The sequence below is a fragment of the Manacus candei genome, unplaced genomic scaffold (genome assembly GCF_025592945.1).
Source record: "Manacus candei isolate 608988 ecotype Guabito, Panama unplaced genomic scaffold, ASM2559294v1 h1tg000018l, whole genome shotgun sequence".
NCBI lineage: Eukaryota > Metazoa > Chordata > Aves > Passeriformes > Pipridae > Manacus > Manacus candei.
This window is the reverse complement of record NW_026138066.1, coordinates 17,371,719-17,391,132: the sequence shown is the minus strand read 5'-3', so window position 1 is coordinate 17,391,132 and position 19,414 is coordinate 17,371,719. Positions and strand designations below refer to the sequence as shown.

Below are 19,414 nucleotides of genomic sequence, written 5' to 3'. Positions count from 1 at the left end.
GCACAACTGGCTGAGCAGAACCCAAAGAGGAATACAGGAAAACAAACCAGGCAAACCATCCTCTCCTACTCAGTAGAGTGGCTCTTGTTTACTTGCTTTGTTTAAAAGAACACAAACAAACAAACCAAGCCCCCAAACAAGGAAACTTCGCAAGAGGAGTTTTATTTTCAGGCCAGGCGGCAAACCCAAGACTTGTAATTAGGTCCTGGAAATTAGCAGTTTAATTTATTTGTGTGGTTGAGTGTTCTTTGTATTTCCATCACAGTGCCAGAGGAGAATGTAGCAGGTGAGATCAGTATCTACCCTTTCTCCAAAGGCTTGTGAGAGAAAATGGTGTAAGCACCACACAAGCATCCTGGACGTATGAACATGCTGGGACTCTCCTTTCACAGGTGTGAGACTAGAGGAAAATAAGCCACTTGAACAGTGATATTTGGGTGCCCACAGATTTGGGATCTAGAAAAGTGCCCAAGGGAGGTGATTTTCAGCAGTGTGTAGACAGCTAACTTGCAAATGACTTGGTGTATTCCAGCAGACACCTCCCCTGAGACATGACTCCGGGTGGGTCACCCCAGGGCTGTGGGAGGGTTGGAAAATGAACACAGCTCTAGGAAGCCGAGGTTTTGCCCTGAGGGCCTGGGATGTCCTGAGATCTCTTCTCAGCCTCATCAAATCAGAGAGCAAATAAGCCAAATTATTGTGATAAAAACAACAAAAGGTAGTGGCTACTCAGAAGCATCCACCAGCCAGGGTTTTGGTACCAGCTGGTTGTATGGGGTGATGAATCTCTTCCCCCAGAAAGCCACAGGGAGGGCTTTCTGCCTTCCTCAGAAGGGCTCTCAGCTGCCACACAGGAACACAAGGCATCTTCTTGGCTTCCATGCTGCGCAATCTCCTGGCCTCAACTAAAAAAACTTACACGCTGAAGTCTTAGTTGTAAAAGACTTCCTTTTCTTCTCAAATCAGTAAAAAAATCCATTCTATACCAGAAATGAATCAAGAAATCACAGAAAAACATAACAACAAGGTTGCATGAACAGGAGTAACCCATCAAGACCCCCAGCCTGCTTTCCCTAATACGGCTGGTTTTAGGTCAAGTCTTTGGGAACTTCTTGCTCTACAGGATGAACTTTCAGCTCAGAGCTGGCCTAAGCAGAGTGTGATTCATTAAGGAGCCCTCAGTGCAAAACACAAAACAATTTCTCTTACCATTTTCCCCACTCCCAAATGGGAGTTAATGTAGAGCCAGAGAAGGTTCGTGGCCATGATAAGACTTTATTCTCTGAGTAACACTACGAGCACAGAGACTTTTGATTTCTCAGAGTTGCACTGCTCTTTCCTCTCCTTGACAATTTAAGAGGTTGAGTGGAGTAGCTGTCTCCTAGATTCCCCAGTCTTTTGCTCCTTTCCCATGAAGAGTGCTCTCTCAAGGCCTCATTTCCATGTCCTTCCCTGAGCCAAGCACAGCTTTTCGCTCGTGTTCTCGCTGCCCCGGCCGAGAGGAGACCATTATTTAAAGAGGTGCAGAGTGAAACTGGGATATGATCGTAATTACTGACCCCTGGGCACTGTAAAGCAGAGGACCACAGCGTGCTGAGACATGAGTAACTGTCCTCCTGTGGGAGAGTTGGGCACTGCTGCTCTGTGTGACCAAGAGCTAACCAGGTTTAGAAATCCCTGGACATCAGTATCCCGTTTCACAGTCCTGTAACAGCAGAGACAAATAACAGTCCATAACAAACAACTTGAGAAAACCTCTTTTTCTTATCAGATTGTTATAAAAAGCAATACAAGATTTTTCCCTAATTTGAGGTATAAAATTGTTTACAAAAACTCCTGCAAGTAATTCCTATCCTATAGGTTGCTTGTGTACGTAATGCTGACAGTATCTATTACTCAAACACTTAAGAATGACAGGCATAGCTTCTTATCCCTGACTGGGTGAGTGCCATGCCTGGAACCAAATTTATCACGCAAATATTTGAAGCTAAGATGCCAAAATTCAGGTCCCTTCAACAGTGCTCGCTTTAGCCCGCTACCACTGTATCTGTGAGCATTTCTGTAATAAAAATCACTTGTTAAAATAGTCACAAAGAGTGTGGAATGCTCTTCCAACACAATCAAACGCCAGTCTTCCTCTAAATATTGGCCAATACTAGCCAAAAAGTTTAAAATACTCACCTAGCTCATCACTGTTCCAGTGATGTAATGTTTGTAACAGTCCCGCCAGTGCCATACACAAGGGAGGTTTCTGTGAGAACCAGTCTTTTCTCCTTCAAGAATATGTCTCCTGCTCATTTAGATTAATTGATTTCACACACAGTTGTTTATGTGTGTGGCCTCCCTTGATTTTCTGAGCTCTCTTCGCTCCAAACAAAACAGCTTAGGGTTGTACAGGGAGCCAACTGCATTTTGGAAGAGGGGAGATAACACCTCAAAGCCAGACAGAAAAGGATGTTTCTTGCTTCAGAGACTTTTCCCTGGATTACTCTTTGAGGCAGCCTGACAAAAGCATGCTTCTGGGGAACACCATAAAACTGCTTCAGAGACACACTGCACAGAGCCCGGCAGGAAAAAGCTCCCCACAATGGTGGGAAGGGGAAAAAGTAACTTCTGAGGAGAAAGATATATGGCAGTCTGTGAGATTGCAAACAATAGACGACCAAGAAGCTGTCTCAAATTTTAAAACATCCTGATTTCATATAACAGCCTGTAGCTAGACTGAAAGAGCACCAGAATCCTCATTTGTGCATGGAACATGTATCAGGCAGCTGTGCAGTGCACTACCAAATGCTGGTTTGGAAGGAAAATTTATCTTCGGAAAGAAATCTGGATATTAATTTGAAAGCACAACACAGAGCAAGAAAGATTAACTGCCCTCAGCCTCTCCAGACCAGCCATGTGGACACACCACAGATTCAATCTGCAGTGAATTACAAGTCATCACAGACAAAGTATTGAAGTAGCCAGCCAGCAAAACCAGTGGAAATATACTTTTGTGGATCTGGTCAGAGAATGGAATCTCTGTTCCCCAAGAAGGGCTGGGATTTCAGCATTTGCCTGCAACCCAAATAGGGATGAAAGGTCAAAATATTATACTATTTCATACTACAACCAATTCCAAACTCTTTTTGATATGAAAAGGCAGGGGCGGGGGGAAGATATTATTGACAGAAACAAAACATTTGAAATGTTTTACCAGAATTTTCTCTGTCTACCAGCACTGTAAAAATGTATGGGCCCTCACATAATCTACCAAGGATGTTAGGAGAGCTGGCTGATGTCATTGAGAGGCTGCTCTCCATAACCTTTGACCAGTTATGGAAATTTTAGGACATCCCAGAGGACTGGAAGAAGGCTAATGTCACCTCATCTACAAGAAAGGCTTAGAGGACATTTAAGTCAATGTCAAGCAGAAACAGAAATCATTAGGTTTTGAAACATGACTATGGAAAAATATGTTTTTCTTCTGAAAATTTCAATTTAGAACACACCATGTTTGCTTATGAGAGCTTTTTCATTTTACCAGCTCAGTGCTTGTTTTGCTGCTTGAGGACTGGACATTTGCTCCAAGCATTTGGATGTCTGCAATGGGCTTATCCCATCAACACTGGAGGTTCCCTTTAGAAGTTCAGGAATACACCTGCACCCAGACTTTTTTAGAAACCTGAAATATTACAGAGTAATTACATACTTTAATTTAGGGAAAGTGGTCCATGGTGTCAGATGAGTAGTAGAGAAACAGAAACTCATTCTGCACACAGATGAGGAGTGGGGTCTGCAGATACTCCTGGACGCCCTCCAGAGCAGCATCCCTTCATCTGCATGCAAGATTAGAGATCTCTATCCAAAGGTTGGTTTTGCAAAATCTTGGAAAGGAAAAGGTAAATGGGCCTCTGAAAACACTAAATTATTGAATATTATTCAATATTGAATATTATTTCTCTGCAGAAAAAAAAAACAACCTCACAAACAAAAGCCTAATTCCAACTCCAGTAATCTGGGGACATCTTTAAAATTTCTGAAGACATCTTTAGGAAGATGTACAACTACCAGGAACCTCTGCCCTGTGCAGAAATAACCAGCCAGAGCTTTCTGTGGAAGCAAGGACAATGAGAAGGCAGTATATCCCAAACACAAGGTTGTAAACTTTGACTGAAAAGGCCACTCCGTCACTAACGCGCTGCTTCAGACCCAAGGGACAATGGCTGTGGACATGCAAGTCTGCACAGCACCACAACCACAGAGCACATCCATTTACAGGGACTAGTCACAGATGCAGGACCTCAGACTGCCAGTCATCAAGCTGGTCTGGAAGATCCACTCAGCACAGTGCTGAGCTATGCCAAGAAAAAGCCTTACCAGGGCAAAAGCGGCAGCGTAAAGTGGTGAATTTGATGTGACGAGGTTGGTGTTAAAAGCCAAAGGCTTCCGTACATTTGGACAGAGGAGCTGAAGGGAAATGTAAAATGCGTTTAGGTGGAGTCAAAACTGTTGACTGAGCAGACCAGCAACATTAGCCTGAGTACCAAAGGGAGAACTGATCGTATTCAAGTGGCTGCAGCTTTCGACGTCAGACCAGCACCTGTTAGATTGATGAACCTTCTGGATGTCAGTCTATAATTTGGGAATGGGTGCTGCTTTTGAGCTCTTTCAATCCCAGGCTCAGTTTAGAAAGCTATGACCACCCCCTGGCAGCCTCTGACACCTGTCCCAACATGTGAATGAGCCACAATTTCCACAGGACCGGACATCCCCTATCCCTGCTCCAGCTCCCAGAATACCCTACAGTCCAGCATACACATTCACTTGCACACAGGTCTGCTGGATAATCCTAAACCTAAAGGTTTTGGGCTTTGTGAAGATCACCACCTCTTTTACCAGGAGGAAGAATGAGTTACTGGACCAGCTGTGAAACAAGAGGATAATCCTCCTTGTTGCCGCAGGGAGGTGCAGGAATTGGTACAGGTAACAGGCAAAGCTTTCCATGCCTGCTCAGAGCCATGCTGTGATGGTCGCCTTCCATCTGCTTGGCTTGGAATCAACTGCATGAAGCATGAGGTTTGCCAGCTCAGATCTCACTCAGGTTTATCAAAAGCGGCAACAAACTCACAGAACCTTCTCTCTAATGTATTTAAAATACATTTCCTATTTCAGCCTTGTCCATAGGCTAAAGTAAGGCTTAGTTTGTGTTAACTAACTCTGTCTAAACGCAATCACCTTTCCTATTGCTTCTAGCTTGCTTTTATGCTTGACTTAGAAGTATTACGCAGCCTCTATAAGTGAGGCCTGGTCCAGACTATCAAGGTTACCCCACAAAAATTTTTTTAGTTCATTGAGTGAAAACAAAATATAATAAAAACACGTGCCTCCCAACACCCCGGTGAACACTGTTGTGCTGACAAAGATGGCCACATGGGCACAGCTGTGCCTGCAGAAATGCTCCCTTCTTTCATGGGCTTTGGAAAGGTGTCAGAGCTGCACAGGCAGAAAAGCCCAGCATTGCTACAGACATAGCCTAACACAAGCAGCCAAATTGAGACAGTAAATTTTTCCTGGTGTGTGAGTCTGACCTAATTGGCACCATTTTCTTAGAAGATAAAGAAGATTTATATGCCTTGTGGGTAAAAGTTTTGGTTATTACGTGCAATGGGGTTTTAAACCACTGAGGTGCAACTGTCACACAGAAATACAGACCCACTCCTAGGTCTTCTCACCGTGCTATGGAAGAGATAAGCAACTCTCAAGCCTTTCAGGATTGTGCAGGCTTCTTGGAGAAAGGCAGAGATGCTGAAAGAGCCCGTGCAGCTTCAGTAAAAACTTAAAAAAACCCCAGTGCCGCACTTACCAAGCTTACCCAGCTGAAAACTTCCTTGCCATTAATAAAAAATTATTAGAAGTTCATTTTGTATATTGGCAGAACTCCCAAACAGCTTGTTAAGAATAGGTGGAAATGGGGACTAGTTATAAAAACAGAAAAGAAATTGGGACAGGTAATTGGTCATAATTCACAGGCACTCACTCCGCTCTACCTGTATGGCAGGCTGTGAAATCTCCACAGGTGGAATAACAGCTGCAGCCACCCACAGGGCTGCAGATGTGGGTGAGAAATCTGGTTTGTACACACCATGCACTGGAGCAAGAGCTGACATTTTGGTCCAAAACCAGAAGCTTCCAGTACACCATGTGGAGTAACGGAGCTACCCCATGAATATCTGCATCGTCTCAATGCAAGAGTGTAAAGCTTCAGTTAGTTTTCAGAGATGCAAAACTGGGCAGAACTGACAGTGATAACACCCATAGAATACTACAAACCTTTCAAGCTGTGACACAGAGACGATAGTGACAAAATATTTACTAAACAAAACCCTGACATGCTGCCAGGACCAATAATTACAGTAATTATTAACAAATCTGGGGCACAGAATATAATAAAGAAACCTGCAGAATAGCTATATCTGTAAAAAGAGGATGAAAAAAAGGAACTTAATTTTCTTTTGTACAGTATCAATTTTTTATGATTAGAGACAATTTCAGAAGACTTAGGAACACCTCAGGGAGAAATGAACCCGAGAATGACAAAATTATTTTTTCTGAAAAGTGTTCCATTTATGAAGACATATTTGGGCTCATATGTTTCTCTCGACACTGTGATGCGTAACAAAGCTCAGAAACATTTTCACAGCTAAGCAAGAGAGATTCTCATTTAATTTGCTTTAGAGCTCCAGCTTATCCATAATAGAGGTGCTACAATGCTTCAGGACTCAGTGAAACAATGACACCAAACCAGCCAAGAAGCTAAATACAGAACAACCGGAGAAGGAAGATAAATTTAGGGAGACCACTGAAATATTAGTATTCCTATGAGTTTTGTTAACCCTCTGACCTTAATGATGGAAAAAAACAAGCCCAAGACACATGTTTCACTGAGCCACTTCAGTCTCCTTCACCTCCAAGATGGGAGACTTTACAGAAAACCTGTTTTCCCTCAAATCCTTCAAACCAAGACTTAAACTTCATATGTATTCAGAGATATCTCTCTCTATATATACAAAGATACTATGTTGCTCTCCTTTTCTTTCCCTAATAGAAAAACTATCAAACCCTTTGAGCCTTTCCCATGAGCTACTTTAAACCACAAATTAATCTAAACCAAGAACTCTTTAGAAATCCCTGCACGCAACAGTACCATGAGCTCTCCGGCCACAAAACAATTCCCACTCTAGGAAGACTCATTCGAGTATCCCTGGTATGTTGTGCATTGATTTATCTCATTATGTTTTGCTCCAGATCCCGAGATCAATCTTTGCACAACAGACTAGTCATTTTGAGTAACCAAGCCTGCCCAAGGAGCCGAAATAGCTGAACCTTGGGAGAAAAAAAAAATGGGACCTTTGACAGCATTTCAAGTTGGATACCCCAAATCACCAGTCATTGCTGAAAACCCTGGCCTTCACTACCTTTCCTCTGAATATGAGAGTATTAAGCACAAGGCCACCGGGTTAGCTCAAAGAGTGGCAGAGGAGGCCAGGATTCAAACCATCTCTCTCATGTGGTAGACCACAGCATTAGCTACACGACACAGCAGGCATGCCCGGAAAGGCAGAGATCAATTAGGGGTCTCTTGCAGGACATGAATGGTTTGATCTCGATGGTTTTATTTAGATGAAGAAGGCTGCCAGGTTGGGCCATATTTACTGTCCCAAACTCAGAAACACTAAAGAAAGCAAATTCTGTCCAGAAACAGGAGCATTCCCTCTCCTCTGCTTCTCCCTCTCTCCAGCTCCTGTGAAGCAGAGGGGTACATCACTCATTTATCAAATAAACTCAGACAAAAGCCAGCTTGGGGAAGCCCAGCTCTGAACAAAGCGAAATAACGAAGATGCCTTCACAGGGAGTCACCTACTGACCCCACTGCTGGGATCCCTAAGGGAGCAGAAAGAGGCACTGTCCCTTTAGAGCTGGCCAGGGAGCAACTCAGCATGCCTGATCTCTGTTTGGGAGCAACCACAGCCAGAAGGAAAACAACTGTGGGCTGTAGCGGGACAAGGGGAGATTTCCTGAAGCCTGCTGTGGAATAAACACTCAGCAACCAGAGATGAGACAACAAGGGACCCTCCAGTCCTGAGGGCTGTGCAACCAGATTTAAAAATAAAACCTGCAAGAGGGAGAACTGGCTTGTCCAGGACCTCAAAAGAGCCAGCATCCCCCTGAGAGAGGGAGCGAGCAGCAAACCACCAGCCCAAGGCAGCCAGGAAACGCTGCAGCAGGAGCCAGACCCACAGCTCAGCCACAAGAGAACAGGTCGGCTTAGGATGGATGAAGCCGGCTGGGGAGTTAAATTTAGACAGGTAAACATACTGAGGGGAAGAGATGGGGTTCACATAGCCCTCACCGTCTGCTGCTGCCAGGCCCTGGGGAGGATCCTTCAAAAAAAACACCGTGGGGATGGGGCACCTCAGAACAGGGCTGTTGGGGGCAAGTGGGTTGGGAGCACCCAATCACAAGGGCATTTTTTCCCCATCATTTGCTCTAAGCATCTGCCTGCCAGGCAAAGTCCCCAGGAAGCAGGAAAGCTGTTGAGAGAAGCATGGAGGACTCTGCAGCCTGAGGAGAGATGCAAGTCCTGGCTACACATGGTGCAGTGGGACCTTGCAAAGCAAACATACCAGGGAAAACCCAATGAGAAACACAGGGGCCACAGCACCAGTGTAGCCATTTGGGTGTCAGAGCCCTGATGAGCTCCCTTTCTGAAGGGAAAAAAAGGATAAAAGAAGCAAGAACAAGGAGCTGGTCCTGTAAACTCAGCCAAACTCTGTCTTGAGTCATCCAGGCCCCGAGACCTGGAAGAGACACACAGCACTCCTTTCCCTGCACAGCACAGCAAGCCATTAAAGCTCACTGCCCATTTTACAGCTCCCAAGGACAAGGGAAGCATCCCCACACTCACACAGACTGCCCCCTACAACGGGCTCCCCTCACAAAGCGCTCCCACAGAGCACGGATGTGCACTGACAAGGCACACGAGAGCATCCCCACTTGGTGGGTACTGCTGTGCCAAAAAGCCACAATCCGCTCTCAGTGACCCCGTCGCTCCACCTCACGCAGAGCAGGGCAAGGCTTGTGTAAGCTTCACCAAGGACCTCAGGCAGAGCAGGGGAAGGCTTGTGTAAGCTTCACCAAGGCCTAAGCCAGAGCTTGGAAGGGGGCGGCGGATCACAGGGTCTGGGCTGGTCTCTAATTCTGTCCATATGGTCTCAGCCAGTTACCTCTGCAGTGAGCCCAAGAACTTCAGTAAAGCGCCTCTTCCAAAGAGACACCCAGTCTTTATTTGAAGATTTTAAGAGCTGGAGGAGCTAAGGTTGCCTTTGGTCGTTTGTTCAGATGGTTAATCACCCTGCTGTTAAAAACACCGCCTATTTCTAACAGAGCTTAAATGCCCAGCCACATGCCTTAAGTTGTCTCTCCTGAATTAGAAAGCTCTCTGAGCACCCTCAGAACTGCTGAAAGCGCTCAGGTATCACACCATGTTCTTTCTGAAACGCTACCTAGGTCTACATTCCTTAAATCTCGCATTAGAAAAGGATTTTTTCCAGTCCAGGAGAAATTCCCTTGAGTCCTCTCTGCGCTGCCTTCAGTTTTAATGAAGTCTGTATGCCTTTCCCCAGCAAGCAAAGGTCCCTTTCTATGCAAAAGTGGAATCAAATCACAGACTGCCCTGTCTTACATAACAACAAGCCTTGGCTATGCACATCCTGATTTTAAAAGTTCTGTGTTTCAAAGTCTGTCCGAAGTGCTCAGTGTGTGTGTGCGCAATTTATTTGGAAATGATGAAATGGTTTTCACTCGATCAGCTGTTAGAAAAAAAGATCTTATGAATAGAAACAATTTATATTCATTTAAGTGAGCAATCATGCAGTTTTCAGAAAATAACTGGTTTCCCTGCGCGCCTTGAAACCCAAACCCAACAACTTCAGGACAAAAGACGCAAGATGTGAAGCAGTCCAGAAACAGAGAGGCCTACTGGGCTAGAGAAAGGGACAAATAGCTTAAAGGTGACTGCACGGATTTATTAATTTTTAAAAATTTCATGGTATTTGATCTCTTCCTAAAAGACCAAGCTCCTGGAGACTTTGCTATACAAGAATGTTAATTTTTCTTTTAAAAAAATAGGACCCCCCAACTTTCTAGACTTTTCAAAACTTCCATTTTTTTCAATTGATGTCGTGAATTCTGGCAGATTGGGAGGGAAGAGGCTGAGAGAGAAGGCTTCTCAGGGCTGGGAGCCTGCAGCCACGACTTCAGCTTTAGCTTTCCTCAACAGAGGTCAGTCACATGTACATTTTCATTGTACATGCACTAGAAACAAGGGAAAGGATGCAGGGGCTTACAGCTTACAGCTACCAAGAGGAGAGGAGTGCTAATACTGAAGGAGCTAGGGAGGGACTCCTTTCCAAAAGGAAGAAATCTCTCACAGACAATCCTGGGCACAGAAACGTGAGTGACAGAGCCTGTGAACAGAGAAAACCCACAGCTGGAACAGGGCCAGCTTACTTCCCCAGCTCTGCCTCCCACCCCACACTGGCAGCTCAGCCTCACACTTTTCTCTCCATATACTCAGCAAATTTCTTTAAAAAAAGAAGGAAAAAACCTGAGTATACTTAGGCTAGCTTCACTGCACATATGGCAACTAATCCCTCACACTGGACACTTGGGGTAAAAAACATTCCACCTGAATCCCTGCAGTGCCCAACCTTCATGTTGGATAAACCCAGGTGTCCATGCACAGGACACTGGTTTAAGAAAAGTGTCTCTCTAGCCAACTTCAAGAAAGCCCACTTCTTTCTCTTCTGGAAAGAAGAGCACATATCCAACTTGGTTCTCATCAGCATCTGTGTGACAGAAGACAGGCACCTGCAGGTGAAACCTCCCACCACCAGAAAAAGTGATCCCTTCAGCTCACATGTCAATGCCCAGCACAAACACGGGAAGGAAGGACAATGACAGGCTTACACTTGAGTGTTGGTCTAAGCCTGCAGGGGAAGGTGGGGGAGGCATTAGAAACCTGCATGCACCAGGCAGGCTCTGAAGGGACAGAGAGATGAAGGTGAGTGCAAAGGAGAGAGATACCTTGTGTGCCCTTTGTATGTGTGTGCCCGAGGCTGTGTGGACACAAAAGCCCAAACAAAGGGCAGTAGGAAAGAGCCCCTCACACATAGGCAGAGGAGGAAGCATCCATGCAAAAGACAGCCTGCACGTGCAGGTGATGTGGAGTACAGCAGATTACACTGGAAACGTGCAGGTGCACACAAGGAATGCGATGCACAAGCAACCCAAGTTTTCGGCTAGGAAGAAACTGAAGCAAGAACAAAAGTGCTGGTACATATGTGTGGAACAGCTCTGTCAGAGAAAGCACCACAATCCCAAAGATGAATAGGTGAGTACGTGGGTGCAGGTAGCAGGGAATTAAGAGGAAGATGAAAGTTGGATAGAGAGACTGACAGAGACATTCACCTGATGGCAGAGGAAAACTACCAAAACCATGAGGCAACCAAGTGTATGACAGCACACAAAAATATGTTTGGGGAAGTTATTTTACCCCATCACTAAGGGAAGTATTGCACTGTAATTCCCAGAAAAAAAACCCCAAGTTTCATAAAACAGCATGTTTGTTACAGACATAACTGGGATGCTTGTGCCCTGGTACGGTGAAACTGGGAACACCATTACTACTCATCTGTGTTTCCATGTGCACAAGCACCCTTTCCCACTCCACATGCCATGGCCTGTGCCACACCACAGGCACATGAGAGAGAAGGACAGTGTGGGCTGGGGGCTTGGGTGCTCTCTGGAAAGCAGCTGTGCTCACGCTCAGGGAAAGGGTCCTCATCCGAGAGTAACATCCCTGTGTCCCAAGTAACGTCCATCTTACTGGAGTAACATCTGCTTTGCTGAACTCATGTCTGTCATGCCTGAGGAACATCTGTTTCACCAGCACAGTGTCTGCCACCCCAGAGGAGCATCCCTCGCACCCCAGCAACATCCCTCCTGCCGGAGGGTGACCTCTCACGCCCCGGCAGCGTCTGTCCTGTCACAGCAGGTCTCTCCCACCGCAGCAACTCCACCAAGGCCACCCCGGGGCCACCCCGCAGCCGGCCGTATTCCAGCTCTCCGGTCGCCCCTCCGCTGCTCCGTGTGGCGGGAGGGCTCACCCGGGGCCCCCCCGACAGCCCCTGCCCGCGGTCGGGGCCGTCCGCCGCGGGGGCTCCGCGCAGCCCGGACCGCCCGATCCCCGCGCCCCCCGCAGCCCCTGCCCTGCCCCGCCCCGACCGGCGGCCGTGACGGGCCGGGGGCGCCTCCGGGCCGCGCCGCCCGGGGTCGGCGGCGAAACGCTGCCGTGTCTCCCGCGCTGCGAGAACTGAGAGACCCCCGGCACTGCCCGCGCTGCCTCCCGCCCCTTCGGGGGCCGCCCGGCGGAGGCGTCCGGACCCGGGACGAGACGAGCGCGGGGGTCCGCACCGCCCGGCGCGGAAAAACACCTCCCGCCCCCCGGCCTCCTCCTCCTCCTCCTCCCGCCGCCGCCCTCCCGCCACCGCGGGCCGGGGCCGCCTCCTACCTGCATCTCCCGGGCGCCGCGTCCCCGGGCGGCGGCGGCAGGTGAGCGGGCGGGCGCGGCGGGCGCGGGGCTCCGCGGCGTCGCGGCGTCCGGAGACCGCGAGGGGACGCACCTGCCCCGGGGGCCGCCGCCCCGGGCCGAGCCCCCCGCCGGCTGCGAGAGGGGAGCGGGGGGAGGCTGCCGGCGCTGCCCTCCCCGTCGCCGCGGCGGCGCTGGGCTCCGCGAACGGCGGCACCGAGGGCGACCTCCCGGCCGAAGTTGGCGGCGGCGGCGAGTGCCGGGCCCGGGAGGTGCCGGCGGATCCCGGGGGCTCCGGCCGCCTCCGCCCCGCCTCCCCCCGCCCCGCGCCCGCCCCCCGCGCCCTGCGCCCGCCCCGCCGCGGGCACCGCCGCCGCCGCCGGGATGGGGCTCGCTGGAGGGGGCGAGGCGGCCCGGGGATGGGGCGGGCGGGGGGCTGGCCCGGGGGCGAGCTGCGGACCCGCTGCCGTCGGGGGGGCCCGTGCCGGCGAGCGGAGAGGGCGACGGGGAAGGAACGCTGCCGTCTCGTACGCTGAAGGCGACCGGGCTGGCTCCCTCCCTCCGGCCCCTGCAGCCCTCCGGTCCCTGCCGCCCCGGCAGCGCAGCCCCCGCAGGGACACTCAGTCACTCGTGGGTCGCTCCCAGCGCATCCCTGCGGTGCTCCCTCCCTGGCTGCCCGGCCCCACCGGCTCTAAGTGTCCAGCCCGCTCCAACCGCCCCGAGCTGCCGACAGCTCCGTGCCCTTCCCTTCTCGTTGGGGGGGCACCACGGGCACCCTGCTCATGTGGCTTCTGCCCCGGGGGCCAACGTGCTGGGGGCCAAAACCCCTCCGGTACGGACAGCGCGGTTCCTGGCTCCCGCCAGCGGAGGGATTTTGACCCGGTGACCTACTGCTTCATCCGAGCAGCGATTTTTGGCGTCTGTCTCCCATGCGTGTGGGGGGCCGGGTTGCAATGAAGGTGTGAATGAGGCAAAGCCTGGTTCAGGGATGCTGTTAAAATAGGCTGGCAAAGTTTGGCAGAGGAGACAGTGCGTGAAGCTCTTGATGGGGCTGGCTCTCAACGAGCACATCCATCCCTTGCCTGCAACACCAGGAATCACACTGGAGGATCTCCCCCACCCCTCTTCCCATAAAACTTCACAGATTCACAGCCAGACCCTGTTCTCACTTTTCCTGGCAGAAGTAGGGAGTAGCTGCACAGGCATTAGCAGGATCACTGCAAATTTATGTTGGTGTAACTGAAAGCGGTGCCTAGCCCCCAGGATTGCTGGGCATCTCAGTACATGGAGACAGGATTTACATGTCTGGCCTCTGAGCTTGGTGACAGCTCTGCAGCAGCGAACAAAGCCAGAAGTTACACTTGTTGTGTCCAGATCCCCATCTCCGGGCCCCACACTGTCAGGCATCCAAAGTCCCTCTGCAGCAGGAGCTGCAGAGCCTCACATGTGGTGCAAAGAGCACCTTGCTGCTCTTACACCTAAACAGGCTCTCACATATAAGGATCCGAACAGAATTACATGAGGAAAGTGTTTGCCCTCCTGGAATACCTCAAATTTTGGCTTGGGGGACAGTGCAGCTTGAGGCACAAACCCCTTCGTGAGCACCTTGTTTCAAACAGCTCTGAGCATCCCTTTGGGTTCGGAGTGGAAATACTCACGTGAGCACTTTTAGAGGAGCAGCTACGTGTTTGAATACAGGCTACACACTACGAGTAATTGAAGGAGCCTTAATTTATGGCCAACTGCAACAGTGTTTCCCATCACTGTAGTCATTAATGATACTTTCTTTTAATGGGGATAGGAGATAGAGGAGGTACAGCTGGAGATAAATAGTAACCCAGTGTTTGTGGCAGGAAATAAGGAGCCATTGTCCTCAGTGCTATATAACTAGAAAGATAATAGTTGGTACAGCAAATACCAACTAATTAGAGGGTAAAGGAAGTCTTGAAATTGCAGCTGGCTGCAGGAAATTTTAGGTGCCAGCTTTTTTGCTCCAAGGTAAAGCCTGTTTACCATATGGGCTCTTGTTCTCTGCTTGTCTGTCGAACTTGCACCTTAAGGCTGCAGAGGGGAGGAGCAAGGTGCCCCTTTGGGGACCCAGAAGACAGCAGGGTCCCCTCCTGGGGACCTGGAGGTGTGGAGTGTCACAGAACTGAGACTTGGTAACAAATTACTTGATCTGTTGAGTAACACACTTTTCCACTTTGGGTGCCGTGAGGCACAGCTGGCCACAGCGAGTCATTAGGCCACAGATTCTCATTGGTCCTTACAGGAATCCTCCTGGGGCTGGCACTGCTTCACACCTCGAGATGGTGTCCGACATCAGCGTTAGAGGGAGCAGAAGGGGAAGGCAGATGCTCTGTAGGACCACCAGCAGAGACAGATGGGCAGGACTGGATATGTGTGCTCCCTAAAACCTCCAGCTATGAGCCATGGGGATTATTCAAAAAAGATACCAGATGATTGAAAGACCATGCTGGTTTCAGCATAGTCCATGAGGAAGATGGGATTTCCTGCAGCTTTAATCCATCCTTGATGTCTCCACTCCTTCTTTGGTAGGAAAAGAAGAGCTATTGAGAGGTACATATGTGTGTGTCAGGTGGTGCTGGGTGCCCGGGAGAGCAGGAAGGAGGGCTGGGGTTGTGCACCTCAAAAATTGGGTGAGGTTCCCTGGCTTACTGCTTGAAGAGCTGGAGAGAAGGTGAGACATCTTCAGTCAGCAGTAACGAGGTGCATGGCCCATCTCAGAGGTGTGTGTCTCACAAGGGGGAAGACCTGGCACTGCTGCCAGTGCTGAGGACAGAAAACCACAGAATGAGTTGGTCATGGTGTTGGTGTGGGTGGGTGACAACAGGAGGCCACCTACTGCTTTACCTCACTTTGCCCTCTCTGCTGAACTGTCTTTGGTGTTTTTCTTCTTTTTTGGAAGGAAAAAAGTTGGTTGCCTGCTTTTCTTCTAGTTTTCCCTGCAAGATTGCTTTATCCTCCACCAAAACACCGCCCTATGAATGTCATTCCATAGCTTTTGTCCATTGAAGCTGTTCCTCCATCTACAGAGCAGGGCAGATGAGAAAAGGGCACTTGTATCCCCCCAGGAGTGATCCTCACTAGGTATCGCGAAGGAGGGGCAACAGCTGCCAGTAGGAGGGGCTCCTGTCTAGCCTCAGCTGCCAAAGGTGTTGTCCATATGTTCTTCAGAAGATGTCCCAGTATGATTAAGTCTCACTGATTTAATAATGAGCAGTCCCCTCAACTGGAGCTGGGCAGGATGTGGACTCTGGTCCATGACCAGAATCTCGGATGTGACTAGTATTGGGGGCAGACACTGTCACAGCACACCCAAGGAAGATGTTACTTCTGATCAATTGCAAGAGGTGGCTTAACCCATGCAGCACCCTGGACAACACAAGCTGTTTTACTTCATCTCACTGAAACATTCCTATGGCTCCAGGTGTCCTCACGCTACTCTTTCTCTCCTACTACAGTAATGCATGTTGTGTCTCTCACCTCCCTGGTCTCTGCTGCTGGGGAGCAGGAAGAGGGTGGGGAAGTGCTCAAACTGTTTGAGGTGTGGAAATACTCAGCTCACTTCGCAGAGGACAAGGGCAATTTAAAATGTATGAGGAATAGAAGCCCATCTCAGTTAAGGGCACGACCCTGCAGAATATATTCAGAAACAGGAGACCTCATCACTAGAAACTCTGCCATGTGGCTCCAACTCTTCTTAGAGTAGATGTAGCCCAGTCTAGCATTTCTGTCGTGCTCATAAGCTCTGATATCTTGTGGAGTTTCTTCCATCCCTGTTGCATCTGCACAATAAGGTTCTCCCTGGTCAGCTGGTCCTGTGTCCTCTCTGCACGCAGGGCAGAGCCAAGGCAGAGGTGATGCCTATTCTGTGACAGCTTTCAAGGAGAAGGAGTACTCACTATGCTTCTTTCATTGAGGTGGACCTTATTTTGTCCTTTAATTACCACTTGCCCCACACTCCTGTGGTGGGATTACTAGCAGTAGCAGAAGCAAGCCAAAAGGAGTGAATTTGTGAGGAACAAGACACATTTCCAGCAGTGAGATTGTTATGAGTCAAGGTGGAATTCATGGAATAAAAATCTGGAAATGGGGAAAAAAAAATAATCTTGAGCTCCTGCCAAAGGAGGGCTCATTCCAGACAAGCTACCTGATCTGACCTGCCTTGCAGGTGTGAAAACCTTCATTGACCCACCCCCACATTCTCTACCTGCCCCTGCAAACACTAAAGGAAACCACCGCCTTATTCCCAGCCGCTGCCCTCGTGGGAAGCAGCCAGTTTCCTTGAGGCATAAAGCTCATGACCTGAGAATTTGTGGCACTCCACAAAAGGAAATATAGGCTAAACTTCTGAAACATTTTCTAATGTTGACGTCTTTCAAGCGGTAGAATCGTCTCCCCAGGGACACGTGGATGCTCCGCTCCTTGAGTCAGGGAGACAGGACTGGACAATGCAGAGGGAGACGTATTGTTGGGAACCTCACTGCTCCGGTCCCAGGGAGAGACAACGAGGAGGGGAGAGGAAATAAATTAGATGACTTGAATCATTTCCAGCTCTAATTGCTATGATTTTGCAGTAGTTTTCCCAGCCCCAAGTATAACATTAACCATCGAAGCACGATTTCACCCACGGTCAATTAAACCAGGATTCATCTGGCCTGACATCACCAAGTAAAATGCATCCTGGATTCAGGGACACCCTGCTGAGAAGAGACAGGAGCCAGATAGGGGCTCCACGGGGTGGGCAGCAGTTGCTGCCTTTGGAGGTGGACATCTCCAAGCCCGCTCTTGCCCTCTGCCAGCTCAGGGCACAGAGGGCTGTGCAGCAACTGTATGATGTGCAAAAGCCTTTCCTCACCTCAGTGATGCACTGGTAGGGTCGCTGGGACTGATCTCCCCGTCTGGATGGTGCTGCTGGCTGGGGGGGCTGCTCCAGAGGTCAGATGGAGACAGCCTGCAATGCTGGCTGATGTGTGCAGCCCTGCCAGAGGCAGGATACCTCTTCACATGCAGTGGTTACACGTTACCCTCTGTCTGGTTTGCCTCTGCCCTCCTGGTCCTCCAAAATGCAGATCTGGGAAGCCCACAAGGGATTCAGTGACTGGAGCTGCATTCCTGAATGTCGAGGTCCACGGGGTAGAGGGGGAATCATAGTACGGCTCTCCTACGGCAGATCTCCTGCGGCTGCAGCCCTCCTCCTTGCGACTCCTTTCTCTTTCTCCACAGTCCTTGAACAAAGGAGTGAGCCGAGCCATTTACTGGGTTTAGAACAGCAAGAAATCAAATAATGAGAAACCCTTGTGAAGACACAAGGATTGAAAGGACGCAGCAGTAACCAGGCTGACCCGGCGGCTGCGGTGGGGTGAAGCCCTGGCTTGCCTGGCTCCACGTAAAGTGGTAGTGGGGCTGGGGAGAGCACGCAGAGTTCATGCCTCCTCATTTAGCGCTTTAATCATTAGACAGGCACTCCCGGCCGGGCTCTGTGGGCTGAGCAGGTTAAACTGTAACTGCCCCCCTCGGCGGCCCCCCACCAGGAGCCCCTGCTCGTGTGACCAGGGCAGGACCAGCCTCCCGCAGGAGTCCCACCAGCCCTCACTGCTGGCTGGCAGGGATGCAGGGACGGCCCCAACCACAGGCTGCTGTGGGGATATCTGCCTCACATCCCAACAATGGCGTGGGTATGGACCAGGACCCTGTTGGATTTTGTTGCATGGAGCTGGGAGAGCTCCCCTATCCCTCCATCCCATGGACAGATAAGCATCACCTGGCCCCATGGCACTGCTGGGCAAGGGGGACATGAGAGGCACTTGGGGCCAGCCCAGGGTCCTAAGCCCTGTGCCTTGCCACTGCTAGTGGCCATGGCTGTGTGGTTCAGGGAGGTGCAGGGCCACGGCCATAGCCAGACAATGAGGTAATCTGCCCCTGACTCCCCTCCTCTCAGACCAAGTCTCTTGGTCTCTTCTATTTGGCTTAAACCCCAAGGCGAAGAGTTGTACATCCTTTCCAAAATTTTTATCGGCATGAATTATGACAACTCTGGATATTCTTATTGTCCATTCGATCCTGTTCTAAAGCCTTAATTCTTGGCCTCCCCTGCTTCCTGTGGTAACGAGCTCCACAGAGTAACTGAACACAATCTGTGATAGCAACCACGTGATGGGCTTCACCAGGGCCAGCAGCACTTGGGTGTGCAGGCCCAGTGCCTGTGTGTGTGTGTGTGTGTTTGTGTGCAGAGTGGGGTGCACGACAGGCGACAGTGCACTCCTGCCCGCTGGCAACCCCAGGGCACAGCCAGGCTGGGGCACTGATGCCACAGTGCTGGAGCTGTGTCAGAGGGGTCCCCTCAATGCCTGACTGTCAAGGAATGATGAAACCCAAATTCCTGCCCCTCACAGTCCAAAGGGGATGGTCGCCCTGCCAGCCCTCTCCCTCTGGATTAGTGGAGTGATGCTGAAGTCCCACAAACCTGTCAAGAATATGCCTCTGAAAGTGCACACAGGGCTCTAACTTGGATCTGTCAGAGACAGAGGAGCCCCAGCATCCCCTTCTCCTGTGGCTGCTCAGGGGGTACTGGTGTGGAGGTGCCCCTCCATGCTGTGCTGCAGCGGAGCCCTTTCCCCAGGCTGGCACCAGAGGAATCCCAGCCAATGCTAAGACTTCACCCCATTCCACTATATGTATCCTAATTTATTACTGTAATCTCTCATCTACTTTTTCCTTCCTTGCTTTCCTTTCTTCCTTCCTTCCTCCCTTCCT

General features: G+C 49.9%; 1 protein-coding gene across 3 annotated transcripts in view; it reads right to left on the bottom strand.

Annotated features, from left to right (window-relative positions):
• The window catches only part of WNT5B (Wnt family member 5B), a 75,328-nt gene extending 62,450 nt beyond the window's left edge, over positions 1 to 12,878 (bottom strand). Inside the window, exon 1 of one of the 3 annotated variants that reach the window (XM_051784992.1) lies at positions 12,617 to 12,878. In XM_051784992.1, coding sequence (XP_051640952.1) covers positions 12,617 to 12,622 — 6 coding nt within the window. In that variant the 5' untranslated portion in view covers positions 12,623 to 12,878. The remainder of the gene's footprint in view (positions 1 to 12,616) is intronic. The other 2 variants (XM_051784993.1, XM_051784996.1) reach the window with 2 other exon arrangements.
• Between the last annotated feature and the right edge of the window lie 6,536 nt (positions 12,879 to 19,414).